This window comes from Lutzomyia longipalpis, chromosome 2, assembly GCF_024334085.1.
Source record: "Lutzomyia longipalpis isolate SR_M1_2022 chromosome 2, ASM2433408v1".
Lineage (NCBI taxonomy): Eukaryota > Metazoa > Arthropoda > Insecta > Diptera > Psychodidae > Lutzomyia > Lutzomyia longipalpis.
The window spans coordinates 27,461,869-27,483,569 of record NC_074708.1 but is presented as its reverse complement, the minus strand read 5'-3'; the positions used below and the strand labels follow the sequence as shown (position 1 = coordinate 27,483,569).

The window sequence follows — 21,701 nt, the reverse complement described above, 5'->3', positions numbered from 1 at the left end:
CTAACGTTTTCTGGAGATTTTCTGCGAGAAAGTTAATTTTGTGAATAAAAAGGAATTCCTTTTGATCAATTAACGCTAAAAAGAAGAGAAAATTAAAATAAATTAATTTCTGCGCGTAAAAACACATTAGAAGTGCTCGAAGCTTATGCTGCAACATGAATGCTTAACACATGCAACATAAATTCAATCCGTCGACGATTTTGTCAAAAAATACATTTTTTCCTAAACAAAAAAACGCTTAAAAAGTTAAAAAATTAATGGTAACAGGTATCATGGAAGTGCAGGTAGGGTACTTTCGGATGTCCTTATCAACTCTGAACATTGCCAGGAACTTTCAGACTCCAAATCCCAGATTTTTTTTGTAAATTAATTTTTCTCTTTATCTGTCCAGAAGTAACAGATTCAGCTGCTTCCCCCACTAAGCCCGGAAATGCATGGGGCCCCCCTGAAGTACACGAGCAAGGAGCCCCACAGAGGATTCATAGCGTAGACTCTAAGATTTAAAACTAGTAAGAGAGAGGCACAATGGGTGGCTCTGTGAGTCAAGTTTTTCGCTCAGGAAGCGCCAGGGATGGGCACAAAGTGTCCGGATCAACAATTGACAAGGTTCAGACAATCTTTGAGATTCTCTGCTCCAACCCACGTATATCCATTCACACCCTTGAAGCTCTTCTGGTGCAAATTCCCAAAGTAAGTTCATCCACGGATGTTTCCGGAAGTGGGAGCATTCATTTTTCTTTGTTTTTTTTCCGGGGCAGAATGAGAACATCCTGGCAATTCATTGTGATTCTGGGTACAATTTACTCCAGAAGAGTGTTGCAATTAATCACATTGAGCTGGTACGCTGGCTTCTCCAGAGACACTGCCCGGATGTCAATAGATGTCCATGTTCCCTACCCCTACACATTGCCTGCCTCAAGGGGCACGAAGAGTGCGTGGAGTTGCTGCTGAAGCACGGAGCGCGTATCGATACTGAGGCCCGAATGTGCTTCCCCGGACTCCATTCGCTCAACTGCGAAGAGCAAGGAAAGTACAAGAGTTAGTATCCCCCGGAAGTAGATCAAAGGAAGCTCCTTTGTAACGTCTTCCTTCAATTTTCTCTTTTGGGCAGATGTGACTGTCTGTGATCGTCCCAACAGCAAATTGCAGAACGCCGTTTGCTATGCAATTGATGGGGATCAGATAAATGTCCTGAATATCCTGGCGCAGAAAATGGAAGAACCCTGGGTGAGAACTTCCACCTCCTCTCCTTGTTCCCTCCTCCTTCCTTTCAGCTGGTTTCCCTTTCAGAACATCCCCATGTTGGTTAATCTAGGGATCTCTGTGCAATAACTTTCAGATACCCTTCCGTGTCAAGAAGCCCCTTCTGCACTTAGCCTGTGAACGGGGAGCATGGAAGTGTGTCCAGCAGTTGGTCATTACGCGATCTGATGAGATAAATCTCATTAAGGATGAATACTATCCCATTCATCAGGCCATCTTGCATGACACGCGCTTTCTGGAACTCCTAATTCAGCACGGAGCTGTTACAACTGTAAGGACCTGTACGCAGCAGATGACCCTTCTGCATGTCGGTAAGTTAGCTTTGAAGGCCTCCTTAGATCAGGCAAAGATCAGACGTTAAACGAAAATCCTAACAAAACAATCCCGTTAGTTCTTTTGCACGCAAGGAAATCTGCTGAGGATGTCCTGCACACCCTGAGAATCCTCCTCGAACGAGGTGGGTGCAAGGAGTTGATAAACGCTCCTGATTCCCTGGGCAATACCCCACTTCACGCCGTGATCGTACGGTATGCCCTCGAAGAGGCAAAGTATGGCTACGACAAATGGAATAAATGGGATGTCCTGCACCTTGTTCGCTTCCTACTGCAGAATGGAGCAAAGAGCTCCATAAATCAGGCTGGAAATAGTGCCCTGGCGTGCGTTTTCCGGCACATCCGCGACTGGGAGGTGTGCTATGAACTACTTAACATGATGATAAAGGAGGATGGAGATCCAAACATCGTGGGCCGAGACGGTTCGGTACCGCTAATGGTGTGCCTTGTGCCGCTCATCAATAAGGATCCATTGCATCATTTTACGCATTCAATGAAGGTAAGTAAGATGTTTTGACTGATGTATCTTTGTTGTTTCTGGTCCTGAGCCTTTGGATGGTAGAACTCTTTGAACTCTTAAAAAACTGGAGCGGTATCTGGACTGCTTATTGGAACTTCTTCTGGTACAAAGTGAAGTAAAAACTGGACATTAAAAGCCTTTAAGGATAGTTGTCAACAGTTTGGAGCAACAGTGTAAATGTAGCCTGTGTTGAAGACTCTTAAAGATCTGAAGATCTGAGCCTATTTAATCAGCAGCTGAGCAACAACTAATGGGTCTTCAAACTTTTTGTCTTTAATAGTCTCCTTAGGTTAAGAACATATAGATCAGATCAGATCAGAACAGAGCAGCTCAAACAAAACTAATAAGTGTAGATAGATCAGATCATAGTAGCTTGCATGAAACTTTAAACACTAAATCAAACTTATTTAGTTAAGTAAGAAATTAATGAGAGCTCTGTGCAAACACAGGTATGCTTCCTCAACTGTATCAGACTCTTACTGGAGCGTGGCGCGAATCCCAATTGCTCCTATCGGTCCAACTTGACACCCCTTCACGTTCTCATCTTCACTGTGAGCGAAAACTTCACACTTAACTGCGATACGCAGAAGAGAGCAAACTTCGACTTCATCAAGAACATTCTGCAGTTGTTGCTGCAGCATGGGCTGGATTGTAATGTCACCTCGCAGACAATCCTTCATTCAGTCATGGATATGGTGCAGAATGTACGCACATGCCCCGATATGGCGTGCATTCACGAACTAACACTCCTGCTGCTGCAGTATGGAAATGATCCGAATATCAATCTCTGCGGGAAGGTCAATGGAACGACGGCGGAAGTTGTGAGAGCCGATGCAGCTGATGACAATGCTGTGCAGGAGACAAACACTGCCCCCGCATCAGGTCCAAGTCGTTCCAATGAACCATTTAGGAATTCCTTCCGTAGCAACAGTCGCAACTACATCCTATTCTATTTTATTTCGTTAATTACGAAAAAGGAGTTCCTACTTATGGACAAGGATGCCACGTACAGGCGCATCATCTACCTGCTGTACTACTCAATGCAACATGAGCCTCTCTACAATTGCCTCAAGAGCTTACACAATCTCTACTTGACGCAGGTGCCCACCAAGACAACTGAAGGACTCATCAGTCTCATTGCAACGCTCTACAAGCGCCCACGCAGCCTCAAACACATTTGCCGCGTAACGATTTACGAGAGCATCAATAGGAAGCTCGCTCAGAATATAAACAGACTGAATCTGCCAGGACTTCTCAAGGACTACGTTCTAAATTTTGAACCCTAATTTTGTGTATTGCGTGTACGGACCCACCTGCTCTTGTTTTAAAACTACAAAACTCTGTTGGGAACAGTTTCGAGTGGCTAAGCTAAACTTAGAGGGTGTTGATTGTGGTTGCTAAACTATGAAACAATGGCGTCTTCGAAGGACGCTACATTAAGGAAAATAATACTAAACATCACGTTTTAATTGATTTCATTCTTCAGGTTCAACTTTAAAATTTAATTTAAAGTGAAAAGTGAATTAATTTTGATCTTTGAAACTTCTGTGATAAAGAATATTAAAAATTCAGTGCTACAAAAAAAAGAATGTTGAGAACATTATGTTGGGAAAACAGTGCAATAGGTGCAATAACACTTTACTGGAACAATGTAAAAATTCCATGAGATGGCGGTAGTTGTCTGGAATTAATTTAAAATGCATTTTAGCAACTCAGCAAGATAAAGCAACAGGAAAAGCCCTCGAAGGAGCCCTAAACTCTCAGTTGACCTGATTTAAAAAAAAAAAATCACAGGAACTTCCCTAAATTCGATATAAAAAAGTCTACAAAAATGAAGAATCTTCAGGTTTATCTGATCAAAATTAAATGAATCTGTATGGTCATGTATTAATTTGCAATATATTCAAACAAATATACATGAAGAAAAATTACAAAGGGTCTTTTTCTTCTTTAGAGCTGCTCCTTCCGGATGATTTCGTCGTACTTGTTGACCATGTCTTCGAAGTTCTTGAACCCGGATAAGGCGATTGCTTCGTCTTTTGGAAGCCACTTCCGGGCAATGTGTTCATTGGATAGTTGGGGTTCTTTGTGGGGATCCACGAGCTCTGCCAACCAGTAGACAACCTTCTTGTCCTGCCCCTTAACCGGGTAGTGCATCTCATGGCTGTGAGAATTGAAGATCTTCATGTCTTCTTCATTGTAGCCAGCTTCCTCTTTGGTCTCCCGCAGGGCTGCCTCGAATTCCGTCTCCCCGCTCTCGAGGTGACCTGAAAATGATTAAAATTTAATTTCTGGACGTTTTCTTGCAAAAGGAAAATTTCTCACCTTTTGGTGGTGTCCAATGTCCTGTTCCGTAGGATGCTTTTAGAAGCAAATATTCAATTTGATTGTTTAGTCTCCGGAAGAGGAGAAATCCAGCAGCTACCTCCTTCCCCATTCCACTTATTTGCAGCGCAATTCACTTATTTTTCCAACTAAAAAAGTCCAATAAGAAAATTCTCAAATCGCTAATTGGGGAAAAGTTGTTTTTTATTTGAAAAGTAAGGTTATGTGGGTGTTTTGCTTCTCGGGAATTTCATTGGAAACATTGGAAGAGACGGAAAAAATTGCGTTTCATTCGTGTTTCAGTGATGAGACGGCGATTGAAGCGCCACTGCGTAAAAAAGTTGCAATCTTCGGGGGATCTTTGTGTGTAAAAAAAAATTACGTTTCTCAGTATTTCTGCCACGGAAAAGCCCAAAATTTCCACTGTGATCGGTGCAAAAAGGCGTCGCGACGGAGGTTTAGCTGTACTGAGTGACATCACACACGAATCCACCGCCATTGACCTGTTGAGGAGCTGAAAGAGGTAAAAATTTTCACATTCGGACTGCCCCTTTTCACTTCCCATTCCCCAATGCAAAATCACCGCGAATTCCCTCAATTTGGGGTCTCTGCTGGCTTTCTGGGGACTCCGGGAGGCTGTGTGGGGTTACCTGGAGGTGGATTGTGGTGTTTCTGGAGGGCAATGCGTCATCCAGTTGTGGGGACAGAGTGCAAAGTGAGAATGGTCGCTCCCAGCACACACACACACGCAAATTCATTTGGGGAAAAAAACGGAGATTACGCCCCACTTGATTGGTGTGAATTAGTGGATTCCGTTCCCTTTGGCGCCTCTCCGGGGGTCACTGGGGGACACGCAGGAAGCCCCAGCAGCCATTTTGGGGCATTGTGGGGGCACAAATCGCGTGACAAGCAATGACATTTTGACGTCAAACGGTAAATTTTGTTCTCTACGCGGAATTCCAGCGAGCATTGCACAGCAGATTAGCTACCTAGCTTGGTAACTTCCTCTCTAGGGCTTCCCGGAGGTATTTTCCCCCACAAGATGACCCCTGTGTGCGTCAACACAACAAGAGAGTGTCACCACGGTGCGGGGGAGGTGCTCCCGCAACAGCTCGCGAAGCTCAAGGTCTTCCTCGGGGAGTGATAAAAAATCATTTCAGCATTTCCCTCGTGTGCCCGCTTGCGTCTCCGCGCGAGTCATTATCAGTGATTTAGCTCTCACAAAACACACTGCGGGTGAGACAAAGACAACAAGAACTTCTCCAGAGCGCGGGGAACAAAGGCGGCTCCCTTCTAAAAAATAAAAATTCGTTGAAATCCGCGCCAGAGTGAAATGTGGGCTGGCATGAGAGGCGGCTTCCGGAAAAGGGATTGTCGTGACCTCCGTGAGGGCATCACACAGTGTTGTCTCTGTCCAGAGTGATAGCTACTGTCTGGGAAAACCACATTGTCCTCATTTTCCTCTCGTCTCTATTTACGGGTTTTCTCTCAACACTCCTAAAAACGGGTTGACAAATTCCCATTCAGATTGTGTGTAAAGTGGTAAATTTTTGGTAAAAGTGGCTATGAGTTCCTTTTTCCTTTAATTGCTTCAATACAAGATGAAAATGTTGCTTGTTTTGTTATTTGTTTACATTTTTTTTAGTATGTCACAGAATGCTCAAAAAATGTTAATCTGCTCAGGACGTGATATTAAATTGGTCTGATTTCAAAAGAATTTATGTTTTAAAGTTGAAAAATTATCAAATATTGTTTAAAAACTTGAATGCCACAATGTAATTTCTATAAACTTTTAATAAAATCAGAGAAAAACTAATCAATCTGGTAAATTTTTTTGGTAAAAGCGTTGAAAACAAAGGTCAAATATTTTTTTTTATTTTGGTTAATTAATTAGCTTCAAAATTCCTATGTATAAATTGTCGTAAAAATGCCATAATAACTGTCAGATTGTGCCGCAATTTTCTTAAAAGTTCTGAATGAAAATAATAAACTGGCCAATTCGAATCTTGAAATCGTAACAGAATAAATTCTATTGGACCTATTGTTAAACTAACTAAACATAGTAACTACGTGTAGAGAATTTACTTGAAATCAGGCAATAGAATTTCTGAAAAAAAAAAACGTTTTTTTATGAGATGATTAAGTTTAAAGTCAAAACTATGCAAAGTACCATTTTGGACATCGTGGCCAGTCAAAATAGAAGTTTGCCAAGACTTTGGAGGTTGTCTTTCGGCATATTTTCAGTTTACTATTTTCCACGAATAGTTGTTAAAATTAGCTTATTTTATTCCCGAGAATAAGCAATTATCTACTTAAATAACCGAAGAAAGTAATGTAGAATTCTAGAAAAAGAAGTGATATCAACTAGATTACTTTTCTTGATAATATATTTTGTAATTGAGTATAACTTGAAATTTTGATGCTTTTTTAGTAAACATAGGTCTCATCAACAACAAAAACAAATGCTGGCCACGGTGACCAATTTGGTGTTTTTTGTAGGTTTAAACTTTTAGACTTTTAAGTCTGTTCATTTCTTTTTTTTAAGGAAATAATAAAAGCGGTTTTATTTTATAGATAAAACAAAGAATAATTCTTTTAGTAGAAGATTTATTCTTTAACCTTTAAGCTCATTAATAGCTAAGCCCAAATAGGAAAATGCGTGAATTACAAATAGCATAAATTGTGTTTAAGAAGTTTAAGATTAAAAATCAATTCATTTAACGTTTCTCTTAAACTTTTATAATTTTGAATAAAACTACTGCAAAATTGCTCAAATATTAAAATCGTTCTTCCGCAGTTTTAATAAAAAATCAATTTATTAATTAAAAATTGAAAACAATTTACAAAAAAAAAAATCTTCGCTTCCATTTTTTAAATAAAATTTTGCTCAAAAATTTAAAAAAGTTTTCAATGTTGATTTTTCAATAAAAAAAAACACAAATTACCACATTAACCAAACTTTACCACTTTCACCAACTTTTTCCACCTGTGTGTTGCCAATGCCATTCCCGAACAATGAGAGAAGACAACGAACTTTTCTCTTCTTTTGCGTGTTAATATAACTTTTAGAAGATGCAAAAATATTTATTAATTTTTTTCATATTAAAATGCTTAAATGATTTTTTTTCTTATCTCTCGTAAATTTTGTGGATCTTTCGTCTAGCTCGAAATTGTCAGTGTCTGCGCATTTTTGAATATTTTGCGTTTTTATTTACAAAACAAAGTTGAATTTACTATTTATCTTTTATTGTTTGATTAAACAGAAAGCTTCTATATTATTTTGCTCTGTATGTGTGAACCCCATTTATTTGGGTGGTGGGTGTTTTGGGATGTGCAATGAATGGCCTCTTTTTTTTTTCTATGAGCCATTCCCGGAAGAACCTCCAATCTTTGTTGTTTTTTTTTCGGGGTATTATCTTCGAGGGGCTTTATGACGTGTTGTGCTTTCTTTGACTCATTCCTGGACATTCAATTGCCGAAGAAGAGCTTATCTTACTCACAGCGAGTTATTAGTGAATTGTTGTGTTGTCGTTGTAGGTCATCTGACGTAGGTAAGTGCGACACAACCACACATAGAGGCGGAAGAAGTGCTGCTGAAGAGAAGATGGCAACAACACCTCGTGGCGGAGGCGCAACAGCACAGCGACCCAATGGGGCAACTCAGGGCAGGATATGCCAATTTAAGCTTGTCCTGCTGGGTGAATCAGCCGTGGGGAAGTCCTCGTTGGTGCTGCGTTTTGTAAAGGGACAGTTCCATGAGTATCAGGAGAGCACCATTGGGGCTGCATTCCTCACACAGACCGTCTGTATTGATGAGACGACTGTCAAGTTTGAAATTTGGGATACTGCTGGTCAGGAAAGGTACAAAAAAAAGTTAATTTTTTTGCCCCTTTTTCTCGTGAATTTTGTGAGAAGTTTACTGATTGAAGGATTCTCTTTTGATCCGGATTAGATATCACAGTTTAGCCCCAATGTACTATCGTGGTGCCCAGGCGGCGATTGTAGTTTATGACATTCAGAATCAGGACAGTTTTCAGCGAGCGAAGACTTGGGTTAAGGAACTTCAGCGACAGGTGAGTCCAAAATGTTTATTTTTTATTCATTTTTTTGGAGCTTTAATAAGCTTGTTTTCAAGACAAATTTAAAGATTTTTAAGAAAATAAAACCAAAAATAAAAAAGAAAACGTTTAGCAAAATTTTCGGTTCTTTCTTGGGTCGAAAGTTCTGGGAAAGTTGAATTTTAATTTAAGGATTTTTTAAATTAATGTTTGAAGCGAAAATTCTAGAGGTGTCATCTTTATTTTCTTTTGGAAAACGAAAGAAATTCATTGAAATATAAAATTGTGTAAAGAAATAAAGAAAACCGTTTTTTGGGAGTGTGTCTTGACTTTCTTAACCGATTTTGATGTTACAAAATCTTTGGAATTCTCATTTCTTTCGTACTTTACTCTTTGAAAAAAATATACCAAACAATTAAGAAAGAGAACAGTTTTGCAGAGAAATTAGTGAAGTTTTTAAAATCGTTTTGAAGACTTATTTAATAAATCGGGTTTGTGTGTCTTTGCTAACCTTTTAACCGATAATTTATTATGAAAATTTTTTTTTGCGATTCTTTAAAATATTTTAAGGATTTTCCAAGGTTAAATGTTAAAAAAGAAATTGGAGAAAAAAAATAAACAATGAAAACCAATTGTTTGAGAGTATGTCTTGGCTTTCTTAACCGATTTTACGGTATTAAAAAAATCTTTTGATTTCTCAAATGATACGTTTTTTACTGCTTTATAGATTAAGTATTAAAGTAATAATACATTAAGAAAAAAACTGAATAGAAATTAAAATAATCTTCAAAATCGTTTTAAATAATTATTTTAAAAAAATCGGTTTTTTTGTGTCTTTGCTAAGCTTTTAACGGATTATTTAATTATTATGCAAAATTTCTTGATTTTTCTGATTTTTTTAAGGATTCTTTTAAGCTTGAATGTTAAAATTCTTTTTAAATTTTCTTAATAGAGAAAAAAAAGATTATAAAAGAATATCGAAATCGATTAGCAAAGACACATTCCAAAATCTTTTTTTATCCTCGAAGAACGTTAAAAGCTTTTCTTTGAATCTTGTACTAAAATTTCAAGGGTTTCTTGGTCGCTGAATAAGGCTCAATATCACCAAATAAATAAGAAAAAAATTAAAACACAAATTTTAATATAAAAATCAGTCTATAAACTAGCAAAGACACCCTCCATAAATCTTATCATTCCTTCATATTCAATGAATTTCGGTGTAAAAAAAAAATCAGAATATTTCCACTTCAGTGAATAAAAGTCTTATCGTTATCAGAAGAAATAAATTCTCCTTCTTGTTATTTTTCCAATAAAATGTGAATGTATTCCAAAGAAATCTTTTAAATGAACTCTTATTGCACCGTAAAAGGTTTTCTGAAGTATTTTTTTTTTGTGAAATAATATTGTTAATGTACATATTTAGAGATGGATAGAGAAAAATTCTCCACATTCTCCTGAACAATCAATCTCCCATCGAGTTTGTTTTATTTCATTGAAAAGATCTTCAATCGTCGGATTGAGATTTTTTTCTTTATTTTTTATTTATTTATACATTTTATTGATGGACAACACTTAATCAGCAAGAATGTTTTGCGCATCATTTAACTCTCTTTCTCTCGCTCTTTCGTTCTGTTCTTGATGGGGATTTCATCTGCATGTCCTCCCTCACAGTATGGGGTGGACATGGCAAAGTAGCAGATTATGCGTTATATAATCCACGCGCATTAAATATGTAATATTAATTTCAAGCGAAAGTAGCCAGTCGGTCGTGAATTTTAATGACGCGAATATTTTGAGCATTTTTTGGGAGAAAGAAACTGTTTTGGTGTTGTTTTTGCTTTTCTATTCTTTACACAATACCTTGAATGAAGGTTGTTGCATGTCTTGGTGTTTATTTCTTCACCTTCTTTTCTTTCTTCAAAACAATGGGGTAAAGTGAAGAAGAGGAAATTTTCAAGGAAACTCATTTTATGACTGCAAAAATAAGAATATTCAGAAAGAAAAAAAAAAGTTTGACATAGAAAAAACATAAATTTACGAGATTTGAACCCGCGTCATTCACATATGTAGTTGGAAGCAAAGAGAGGTGATTAAAGCGTCTCGGCTACCTGAGTCCTTAATTGGATTCCTTGATCATTTAATTTTCTCTTATCTTTTTTTTTAATAATTCAGAGGATTTTAGTAGCAAAAATGTATCAAAAAATTATCAAAGAATTTTATTTTTATTATTTTTTTGATAATAAAACTTAATCTTCATTCATTGAAAATTTATGAGTATCGTGAGTTTGCAAAATACTTTACAAAATCGTCAATTTTACGACGCTCGTTTCGCTCAGAAAACATTAAAAAACACCTCAAGAACTTTTCCATTAACTTACCTTCGGTTTTTTTTTTCATTAAATTTATTTCTTGCCAAAACCAGTTAACAACCGATTTTAATTGGTTAGATTTAGATTTGATCCATAATGATGTCATTGCAATGGATAAATTCGTTTTTAAGTGACGTTGAGACATTGTATTAAATTTGTTAATAGTTCATTCTAGTTTTAACCTGATTTGAAGATAATTTAAATCAGAACTTTATATCTTTAGGGGAAGTTGGGGTTAGTTTTCACAAGTTTTAATAGAAATTAGTTGATTTTATTTGAAAATCTTTTATTTTTTTGCTTGAAATTATTACAAAAATTGTTTATGATTTTTTTTATATTTTTAGTCGAGACACATATCAAAAAAATTTTAAATTTTAGCTTTAGGGGGGAGCTGGGGTCAATTGTTGTAATTTTTGATAAAATTAGTTATTGATTTTTTTTATTATTATCTTTTCTGTTTTTTTAGTCTAACATTTTTTTTTAAAATTTCACATTATTGTAAAAATCAGTTATAGGTGACTTCTTTAGCTAAGACACATACCAATAAAATTAACTCTTAATTAATCACAATTCTGTTGATTTCTTGTGAGTTTATTGTCAATTACAAACTTGTAAAGAACCCCAAATTAATAAAAACTTTTAAAAAAGCAACAATACTAAAGTTTCTCTTTTATAGAAGTGTCTTAGCTAAATTTTGATTTATTTTTTCTTTAAATTTTGATTCTTTTCCACAAAGGAAATAATTAACAAACAAAAAAAGCAACATAAACAGATCAAAATATAAATCAAAATGTCTATACAGAGGAATTCCGTATAGACATTTGAAATGCAATTAAGCGGAAAATATTGCAAATGTTGCAAATAAACTATGAAAAAAAAAATAATTAAGCGCTTCATTAATCATTTGCGACTCAATTCGCGATAAAATGTCTCATCTCTCTCACTGCTGGTGCAATACTTTTAATTGCTTTTTACAATGAAAAACATATCATAAAGCATTTAAGCATTAAAGGTCTCTCTTAGACATAGATCACGGGCGAGGAGGAACAAAGCTCTCGTTCTTTCTTTCAGTGCAAAATGCATCAGTTGAGAGACAATTTAGCAGGGAATATATTGTGTGAATAATTTCAAGATTATCGCATTACTTGCAATGCGGGGTAATCAATAAAATTAATTTTTAGAGGTCAGATTTATCAGGTGTCGTTTTTTTTTTTTTGCTTTTTCTTCTTTTCTTCTTCGTTCTTTTCATTCATTCAAACCAACCGCGACGTAATCGTTAAAATTCTTCGTTTTTTACTTCCGTCGAAGTTTTTTTTTTTAATTGAAAGTTTGTTTTGTCTGTACTTTCACGCCATGAAGGCATCACCAAATATCGTAATAGCTTTGGCTGGAAACAAGGCTGATCTATCCAACAGTCGGGTGGTGGAGTACGAAGAGGCGAAACAGTATGCTGAAGAAAATGGTTTGCTCTTCATGGAGACGTCCGCAAAGACGGCGATGAATGTTAATGATATATTTTTGGCCATTGGTTAGTACATTAGTTCATTATTTGAAAGAATTTTATTGAAAAATTCATTTTTTGCAGCCAAAAAACTCCCCAAAAATGAAGGAGCAGGCCCACAAGCTGGTGGACAGGGACGGAGATTAGAACAAAATGAACAGAGCAGACAGACGACTAACTGCTGCAAGTGATGTCATTTTGCAGGTGAGGGAGTTATTTTTTTTCTAATAAATATTTCTGCTGTTTAGTACAGAGCTGTGGTGAAAATAATGGAGCAAAATATAAGAATTTGTAATAAACAATTTTTTTTATCTTGTCTTTTAAATTTGATTGATGGGAGTTTAATCAGGATTCAAAGAATTTTTAACGCAACAAATTTTTGATTAGGAAAATTGTCGGAATAAAAATTAAGCCTAGAATATAAATATGACGTCAAACTTATAACATAGACCTAACCTAAAAAAAATTAGGCCTGGTTTGAGAAACTTAAACTAGGGGCGGAATTCACTACTCAGTCGGGCTTAAAATTTTAAGTCGGTTTTAACGTTTTAAGACATTTTTTCTTAAGTCTGACTTAACCCTTGGAATGCGGAGCGGGGTCGTTGAACGACCCCAGCGCTATATTTCGTGCTATAACTTAATAAATATAAAAGATACCATTCCCATCTTTTGGAAATAAGTTCTCTGGTTATCTGAGGAGGTTGTGTAAAAATTTCAGCTCAATCCGACCACCACAAGAAAAGTTATTAAGGAAAATGTAGAAGAAGGGAATTCAAAAATTGGTGTAACGGCCATGCTGCGGAAAATTTCTTAGAATGAAGTTAGTCACATCATAAATCATATGGTTGAAGGGGGTTGAAGGGTTGTGTTTACTTTCTCACTTTACCTTCTCAGTGTCAGAATTATCGCGAATAAGTGACATAAACAACATAAAACATAATTAGAAGCATATAAATGTGCAAAACAATAAAGAATATTCGAGAAATATTGCCATTTATCACGGTGCGGGAAGTGAGGGGAATGTGGGGAAGTAGTGAAAAAAAAAATAGCAGTTGCGGTCAACTTCGTGGCAAATTTCTCACGAAGAAAGTGTGAAAAATGAGTGAAAAATGTTTTTCTCTAATATCTTCTTCTGCGTGTTTCCGGGTGGCGAATTTGTGATGCAAGGGGCAAGAGGACTATATAAGGAGTCTAAAAGTAGTGACCCGACAGTTCCCGGTTTTATAGTTTATGAGAAAATCGACTTCCTTCTTGGGGTCGTTCAACGACCCCACCTTCGCATTCTACGTAACTACCAAGGCCTCCGCATTCCAAAGGTTAAAATTTGTAAGTCGGGCCCAAGCCCAGACAAATCCAAATTTTCCTGAGTTGTCCTGGAAAATATGTAAGATTTTCTGATTAAAGAACTTGAATTTTATTAAAAATAATTCTTAAATTGCATTGAATAGAGAGCAAGAAACTTATAAAAGTTAAGTCTAGGACTTCATTATAATATTTTTATTTTATTTTATTTTGTTTTATTTCATTTTAGTAAAAGGAAAATCGTGACTTTTCAATGAAATGTGCATAATTTCACCGTGAACCAATTTCTCAGATAAAGCCCCTTAAAGAGGGCTTAAACGAATTTGATGCTTTTTGTGATTGTTTTGTGGAATATCAACTAGAAAAGTGATTTTTCCTAATGTTTGTTTCATTTCAGAAAATTCTTGTAAAAATAAAATAAATAAATTAATTAAAATAAAATTATAATCAAATTAATCAAATTAAACAAATTAATAAAACTAATAAAATAAGTAAGATATATAAAATAAAAAAAAAATAAAATAAATAAAATAAATGAAATTTAAAATAAAATAATAAAAAATAAATAAAATTAATAAAATAATAAAATAAATAAAATAAATAAAATAATAAAAAAAAATTAATAAAATTAATAAAATAAAATAAAAATATTATAATAAAGTCCTAGATTTAACTTTTATAAGTTTCTTGCTCTCTGAGATTTATTTTAATTTGGAGGTTTGAGGTCGACCTAAAAATTTTAAGTTAGATTTAAAAAGACCGATTTAAAACGCTAAGACTGTCTTAAAAAATGTCTTCAAATTTTAAGCCTGACTGAGTTGTCAATTCAGCTCTAGATCTAATAGACAATTTCACCCTAAAGATGAGATTTTCAAATAATTACAATAACTTCTGAGGGCGGCATTGTAAAACCGGCTGAGTCGGTGTGAGCTCCGAATCGATTTAACCGTTTTTACAATGTAGCCCTCACTTTTTCCTTTTATGTGATGATTTTTTGTCGGGAAGTTAGATCTGAAGGTTAATTATTGGAGTTAAATTGTACAAAATCACGAACCTTTTTGGAATATTTCTATACAATAAAATCTTAATTCTTCATTATATTATTCCTTGTAATATGCAAAAATAGTCATAATCTATTTAAGGCATTTAAGGATTTCTAGTAGAGGATAAAATTCGTTTCTTTCCGGTTGTTGATTGTCTCAGGAACAACAAGTCCGAAAAATTATTAAAAAATAGTTCTTAAATCTAGAAAACATATCTTTTGTGAATACTTAAAGAGATTTGAAAATTTGTTAGATCTGTTTGTGTGAGAAACTGAAGGTTTAAGACCATAACCTCTTTCTTTATAAGGTATTCTCCGTTCTAACTGATTTCTTGGAAAAAAGAAATTTGAAAAAGATTTTTCTTATTATTTTACCCATAAAAGAATTTTTGATTGTTGTAATTTATTCAAATATTTTAAAGAAAAAAAAACTACTGCATCTGCTTCATTATTTTCGCCACAGTTCTGTTGGAATTCTTTACGCAACAACAACATTCTAATGTGTGTTGGAGGACAAACGTGTGAGATTTTCTCCACACACATTGAAGTCTGACTCACACAGTTTTCAATGCTCTGTGAAATTTCTCTACTTTCAAAGCTTCTCAATCAATTAAATTGCAAATAAATCAAATAATAAAAATATCTAAATGAATATTATTGTTTTAGATATTATGGAGGACAGAATTTTGGGTATTTTAAAAACAACACACGAACAACAGCAGCAGCTAATGAATCTACAACTACTTCTCAAATCCTATTTCTTAGGGTGTGTTTAGACCCAAATTAAAACAACAACAAAAAAGTTGATGGTGGTTCAATAATTTAAAGAAAATAAAAAAAAAAATCAAGAAACAAGCAAAGAAACATTGAAGAATGAAAGCCCAAATTGTTGGGACGTTTGAATGGGCGAAAATAATGGCATTTTCTAATTTCAAAAGAGAATAAGTTTAAAAAAAAAATACAAAGATAATTGCTGTGGGATTTTTTTTTCGTAGCTTATCGTGACATCCACTGCTGTGTCTGTGTGCAAGAGAGATAAAATGAAAGACAAACACGTGCACTGATTGGCTTTTTTTCTTTTTTGTTATTTTGTAAAATAAAATTAAAAAGGAAATTTTTTTTCCCGCCCTTTGGTTTGCCTTCTTATCCACCCTTCTGGCTCTTTGCAATATTTGAAGCAAAAAAAAAAAGAAATATATAAAAGAATTAGAACTTAAAGAATTTGATTTTCTTGCAATTTAGGATGTCTGTTGATGTTTTAAAAAAAACCATTGAAGGGTACTACTTTGAAGGGAAAGAAAAAAAATCATTTTGTACAGAAAAAAGTAACGACAAAATCTTTCATTTTTAACACCAGAAACAAAAAATAGCTAAAAAAAAAGAGAAAGTAATTTTTTTTTAGAATAAAATTGTAGATTATTAATGCAGTGAACATTCCAACATTATGCTGTTGCTGTTTTGCAGTTGAGAAAAAATTTTACTGAAAGTAATGAAGAATAGTAAAAAAGAAAATATACAAAAAATTGTAAATGTGGAAATGATTGAAAAATTATTAATTATTAAATATTTCCGGGAAGTTGAACACCACCACCACACACATAGACCATTGAGAGCATAAATAATATAATTGTATAAAAGAAATTCCTCTATAACCACCCTGTTTTTTTATTATTTCCTTTGCCGCCTCTTTTATTGTTTCTCTTTTATTTTTTTCTTTGCAAAGCAAGTGTATATGAGAGGTCGCAATTTATACGATGTTTCGTGTGAGAAATTCATCTGCAAAATGTCTTTTGAATTGATATTTTTTCCTCATTTATCACACAAAATTTGGGGACACTACACTGAAAAAGAAATCATTGATTTTTGCTGTAAGATGGGAATTTTTATTCGTTAAAATATTTTAATTTAATTGAATGAAAAAGAAGAAAATTGCGGAGAAAATATATAAAAAAAATTCTCTCGAAGAAGAATTTCTTCTATTTTTCTGATTGTAGATTTTTAACCGTTTTAAGAGATAAAATTCACCCCAGTCTCCTCTATATATTAGAAAAGTTTCAAAAGGAGTTTATTCATTTTGAGAGTCTCCTCTCCACGTCATTTAAAGAGACAGAGGAGGCCGAATAAACTCAAACAACATTTAAAATTTGAAAAAACTTTTTATTTTTCAAATAAAATCAGTTTAGGACAGAAATGGCAGATTTGGCCATAAAACGCCATAAGCCACGCCCCCATTTTATATAATTTTTTCCTTTATTACGAGTTGAGCATAAGCATTAATTCTTCTATTGATTATCTTTGTTTTCAAGACTTAAAATAAAGAATTTTGAAGCTCTTTCTGTAGCTCCCAAAACCAGTGATAATTTCTTTTAAAACTTAAGATAAAATGGGAGCATTGAAGCATATGCTTTGTACCATTAATGGAGAAATAAAGTAGAAAAGGCTGTGTGGATGTCGAAATGACGTCCGGCCCTGAGAAATTTAAAAAGAAGAAGAAGAAGATAAAGTAGAAAGAGGCGTGGCTTTTGCTTCTTTTGGAGAATTCTTTGATGTAACTTTAAATCTAATTTCGGAGAATATTTGAAGATTTTCTTTTTAAATTTTAGAATGTATCGAAATAAAAATAAATTAATTTACCTACCAACGAATTACTAAAAAATTATCGCTTTTTAATAGATTTATTATACAAACAAAATTAATTCTTTATCTAAAAAAAATACAGGAGACTGGGCATAGATAAATGTTTTGAAGAAATGAAAGAAATAAGTTTATTGAAGAATTATTTTTAATCAATTAATTGTTAAAATTTCCATCGAACAGCATTCCCAATAAAAAATATTTTCAAGAAAAAAACTACGCCTGAGTGATAAAAAAAAAATTGGATATAAAAATTAAAGAAATATAAATAAACAATGACGTGTAATACTAAAAATAATAAAAAATGCAATCGGTCTTTTAAAAAAAATCAATTTATTTTACTATATAGATTTTTATTAAATAGGACAAACCTGAAAAAAATAAGGAGATTCTTTACAAAAAAAAATAATCAGAAATTATTTTAGTTGGAGATTTAAAAAAAAAAGATAAATAAAATTATAAAAGGTTCATCGATTTAATTAAAAAAAAATGCGGATGATGTGAAAAGTATTCGATCAATGTGAAGACATAAAAATTTAAAAAAATATATAAAAATCTTTGTAATAAAGAATTAGAAAATAAAATTTTATATATAAAAAAAAAGAATTTTAAAAATGAAAAAATATTCCTACTTTTAAATGAATATAAATTTGCAAGAGAGATATGCATTAAATGTAATAAAATATTATTGAAGAAGAAAAATTTTAATCCAGAGATATTTTTTCTTTGTGTTGAGTTGCTCTTTTGGTGGTTTATCTTTTGTTTTTCTTTTGTATAAAAAAAAATTTCCTAACTCTAAGACTAGAGAGATCATCTCTAAAGACACTTGTTACAATTTTTTTTAAATAATTTCATTTAGATTTTTTTTTAAATTTTTAGTTCTTTTAGAGAATTTTCTTTCAAAACTTCTAACCTTCCGGAAAATTTATTTATGGTTTATTTTTTTTGTCGGCATGGCTCTGAAATTGTTGCAAATTCTTGCACACTACCTTCCTTAAATGAGGGGTGGTCTCACATACCCTATTCAGTGGTTAAAAGCCTTAAAAAAAATTGTCGCCATGATTGAAAAATAATAATTTTCTCGAATTTTCAAATTAAAAAAAAACATCTTGAAAAAAGAGAAGAAAATTTCCCCAAAATAGGGTATGTAGCCCCCTTAAAAATGCATTTTCTTTTACCACCCAAAAACCTTCCTCCAAATCGCAATTTTTTTAAAACACACATCAATCACTTTCTCACAAAACGAGCGTAGTTCCTTCGGGGAATGAGCTGAAAAAAAAGGAAATAAAGAATGTTTGGCAAAAAATAAAAGAATTGTTAATAAAAGAAAAATTAATTTATGGGGCTTATTGTTGTTTTAACACGAACCAGATTCAAGAGATGAGAAATTAAAAAAAAAATCATCATAATGCAAAAAAAAAAGTATTGAGAAATTTGATAGTTTCTCATCTGCGAAGGTAAAAAAAAAATGAAAACCTTTCATAAATTAAATAAAGAGAAAGAAAAAAAAGAATATCAAAAAAAAATTATAGTTGCGCGAGAGGAGAAAAATCTGTAAATTTTCACACAACAATATTTTAGTTAAATAAAAAAAAAAACAAGAAAATAATAAAAATTTATGTAAAGATTAAAGTGTAGAGGGGCAGCGGTCAAATTGGAGCATTCGATTTGTTTATTTTTTCTATAAAATAAAAAAAATGAAATAAAATAAAAGATAGTCTTGGAGAAGAAGAAAAAATAGAGAAAATAAATAAGAAAATGAATTGGGATGGATGAAATCTATATATAAAATGAAATATATAGAAATTGATGAAAAAAATGAAATTATTCACTCTTTACACGCAAAAAAACAACCCATTTAAAAATACTATTATAATTATTATTACATGAGAAAAAAAACGTGCAGAGAGGAACTATTATGTAATTAATATGATTTTAGATAAAGAATAAAAGAAAATAATTGTACTCACTGCGTTTTTTTGTTTTTTTTTGTTCTTTTCTCGCCGCTTGTAACCTTCTTCCGGAGATTTTTTTTGACTACAAAAATTCTTCTTTTGTTAACCCGTTCGTGGCCCTCATGTTTTTTGCAGACTTGGAGAATTTTTTTGTACCAATTTTTAATTTTTTTTATTCTTTTATTCTCACGACTTAAATTTTCACAAATTAAGAAATAATACGGGATTACGGTTTAACCCTTTCGCGTTCTCTGTGTTATACGTGGACCCAAGCGTAGCTTAAGTTTCCTAAGCTATGTTGGGGTAGTGTTTAGTGCATTCTAGACCTAGGCTGTTTTTAATTATTAAAACTCTATTATATTATATTAAAACTTTTTAAAACTTAAGCCTAACTTAAAAACAAAGTTAAGCCGTTTATTAAGCCCGGTCTATTTTTTTTAAGACGAACCCTAGTTCTTTTAGTTCAGACTTTCAAGATGCATTCAAGCTCAATTCAGCCTGATCTAACCTTGAACCCATAAAAGCCTGACTTTAAAAAACCTTAATTCTAGTCTAAAATAAAGTTCTTATTTAAAATTCTTAGGACTGACTTTAAAAAACTTAAACCTAGTTTGAAGAAAATTGTAGTCTAGCTTAAAAAAGTTCATTCTGTAATGTAGGAGGACACGATTTACGACCTAAAGCAGTTTCTCAAACATTTTTTTCTGGTTTAGAAAAACACAGATCTGACCGATCTGACTTAAGATGATTTTCCTTTAGTTAAAAAATCGAAAATTCTAAATTATAGTGTATAATTCCGTTTCCGATTTTAGCTGTGTTTCTTTCAGACACAGCTTTTGTGTACCGAGCAAAATCGAAAGTCGTCAGATCGGGCTCAAACTTGGGATGAGCACGAATTAGGGTCCCCATATTCCAAAAAACATATGCGCCAAAATTTTTTTTTCCGGCCGGCCGTCCGTAGTACAAAGCTAAATTGCGAGAGAACGGTGATAGAGACTTGCGGTAAATGGCAAAGTTTAAATATCGACTGGAAGATATCGGATTATGAGGTCAAATTTTACCCCCCATCGGGACCGCCATTTTGAATAACCTCAAAATTTTGTTTTCGCTATATCTCAGCCCCTATAATAGCTAAAAATCTGAAATTTTGATATGTTGTAGGGGCCATCAAGACCTTTCCAACGATATCTCACTTTCGAAAATCAGTCAAACCGTTTAGTCAATATGGCTGCCACAATTTTTTATCGAAAATCGACCATAACTCGAAAACGGCTTGACCGATTTTGATCAACTCGGGCTCAAATGAAAGCTCTCAACAAACCCTAGTAAAACTTACAGGCTGTGATTCTTTCTTTGTCAGTGAAATGTGAAATTGAGTGAAAATTGAGGATGGGCAAATTTTGAGGAGAGACTTACTCGTGAGCCGAATCACAGCCAACGCCCGCCACGATTAAGGCTTTCTTCAAAATTACTGCGCGTTGGCTGTGATTCGGTACGCGAGAAAGCCTTCCTCAAAATTTGCCCATCCCCAATTTTCCGTCAATTTCACATTTCACTGACAAAGAAAGAATCACAGCCCGTAAGTTTTACTTACCGTTCTTTCGCTTTATACTGTTCCGTCCATGCTATATTTAATTTTTATCTTTGCAGTTATATATATTTATCTTTGCATTTTTATATGTATATTTTGATATATTATAGCCTACTATAACATATATTTATAAAAAAAAAATTAAAAATTTATGTCGCCATTTTGAAAATATTGAGTTCCAACTTTGACATATATACCGATTTTGATCAACTCAAGCGCAAATGAAAGGTTTCGTTATGCCCTACAAATGTCTAAAACATTGCAACTTCGATAAATGACCGCGAGAGGCGCTAAAGTCAAAATCAAAATTTTCGATTTCGAACTGGAATATTTCGAAAATACCATTATCGATTCACTTCACAGACTTCACATTTTTATATGTTATAGTTGAGGTTAAGACCTTTCCCACGATAGTTCAAACTCGAAAATCTATGGAGCCGTTCCCGAGATATAACGTTTTAAAAATTTCTTGGAGGATGACTTTTCAACTTTTCCCGACTTTGCACGTATTTAAATTAATTTACGCTCTAGTTTGCCCTCAAAATTGGTACATTGAAAGAAACACAGCTCTCGTAAGCTTGGTCAGCTTACCAGTACATTTACTTAATTAAAAGCGACAATTTACCTCGTATCATAATAAAAAGACCGCACGTTTCAATGTTTCACGTGGACGCGAAAGGGTTAATACAAAACAATTTTTTGAAACTTAAAATTTTTTATTTCAATTAAATTCTTTCGTTTCATGCGTCCATCTCTGTCTCAGCATTGCCACAAATTAATGAAAAAAAAAACTTTCCTCATTCTTCCAC

General features: G+C 33.6%; 3 protein-coding genes across 4 annotated transcripts; 2 read left to right on the top strand and 1 right to left on the bottom strand.

The window, feature by feature from the left end:
* Positions 1-179: 179 nt before the first annotated feature.
* On the top strand, positions 180-4,050 carry LOC129789863 (ankyrin-3). Of its 2 annotated transcripts, none has more exons than XM_055826955.1 (7): positions 180-284; positions 392-690; positions 759-1,038; positions 1,112-1,227; positions 1,340-1,574; positions 1,655-2,094; positions 2,565-4,050. In XM_055826955.1, exons 2-7 carry the CDS (start codon positions 526-528, stop codon positions 3,399-3,401), a joined length of 2,073 nt encoding a protein of 690 aa, XP_055682930.1. In that variant the 5' UTR covers positions 180-284; positions 392-525; the 3' UTR covers positions 3,402-4,050. The 2 variants fall into 2 exon arrangements, with proteins under 2 accessions (XP_055682930.1, XP_055682929.1); XM_055826954.1 differs by having other exon boundaries at positions 1,316-1,574.
* Positions 3,996-4,747, bottom strand: LOC129789977 (bis(5'-nucleosyl)-tetraphosphatase [asymmetrical]). The gene is made up of 2 exons (XM_055827128.1): positions 4,441-4,747; positions 3,996-4,382 (listed from the first exon to the last, which is right to left on the bottom strand). Exons 1-2 carry the CDS (start codon positions 4,550-4,552, stop codon positions 4,066-4,068), a joined length of 429 nt encoding a protein of 142 aa, XP_055683103.1. The 5' UTR covers positions 4,553-4,747; the 3' UTR covers positions 3,996-4,065.
* LOC129789961 (ras-related protein Rab-5B) lies at positions 4,724-19,311 on the top strand. The gene is made up of 6 exons (XM_055827108.1): positions 4,724-4,963; positions 7,978-8,301; positions 8,393-8,513; positions 12,227-12,395; positions 12,453-12,572; positions 15,379-19,311. Exons 2-5 carry the CDS (start codon positions 8,045-8,047, stop codon positions 12,557-12,559), a joined length of 654 nt encoding a protein of 217 aa, XP_055683083.1. The 5' UTR covers positions 4,724-4,963; positions 7,978-8,044; the 3' UTR covers positions 12,560-12,572; positions 15,379-19,311.
* Positions 19,312-21,701: the final 2,390 nt, after the last annotated feature.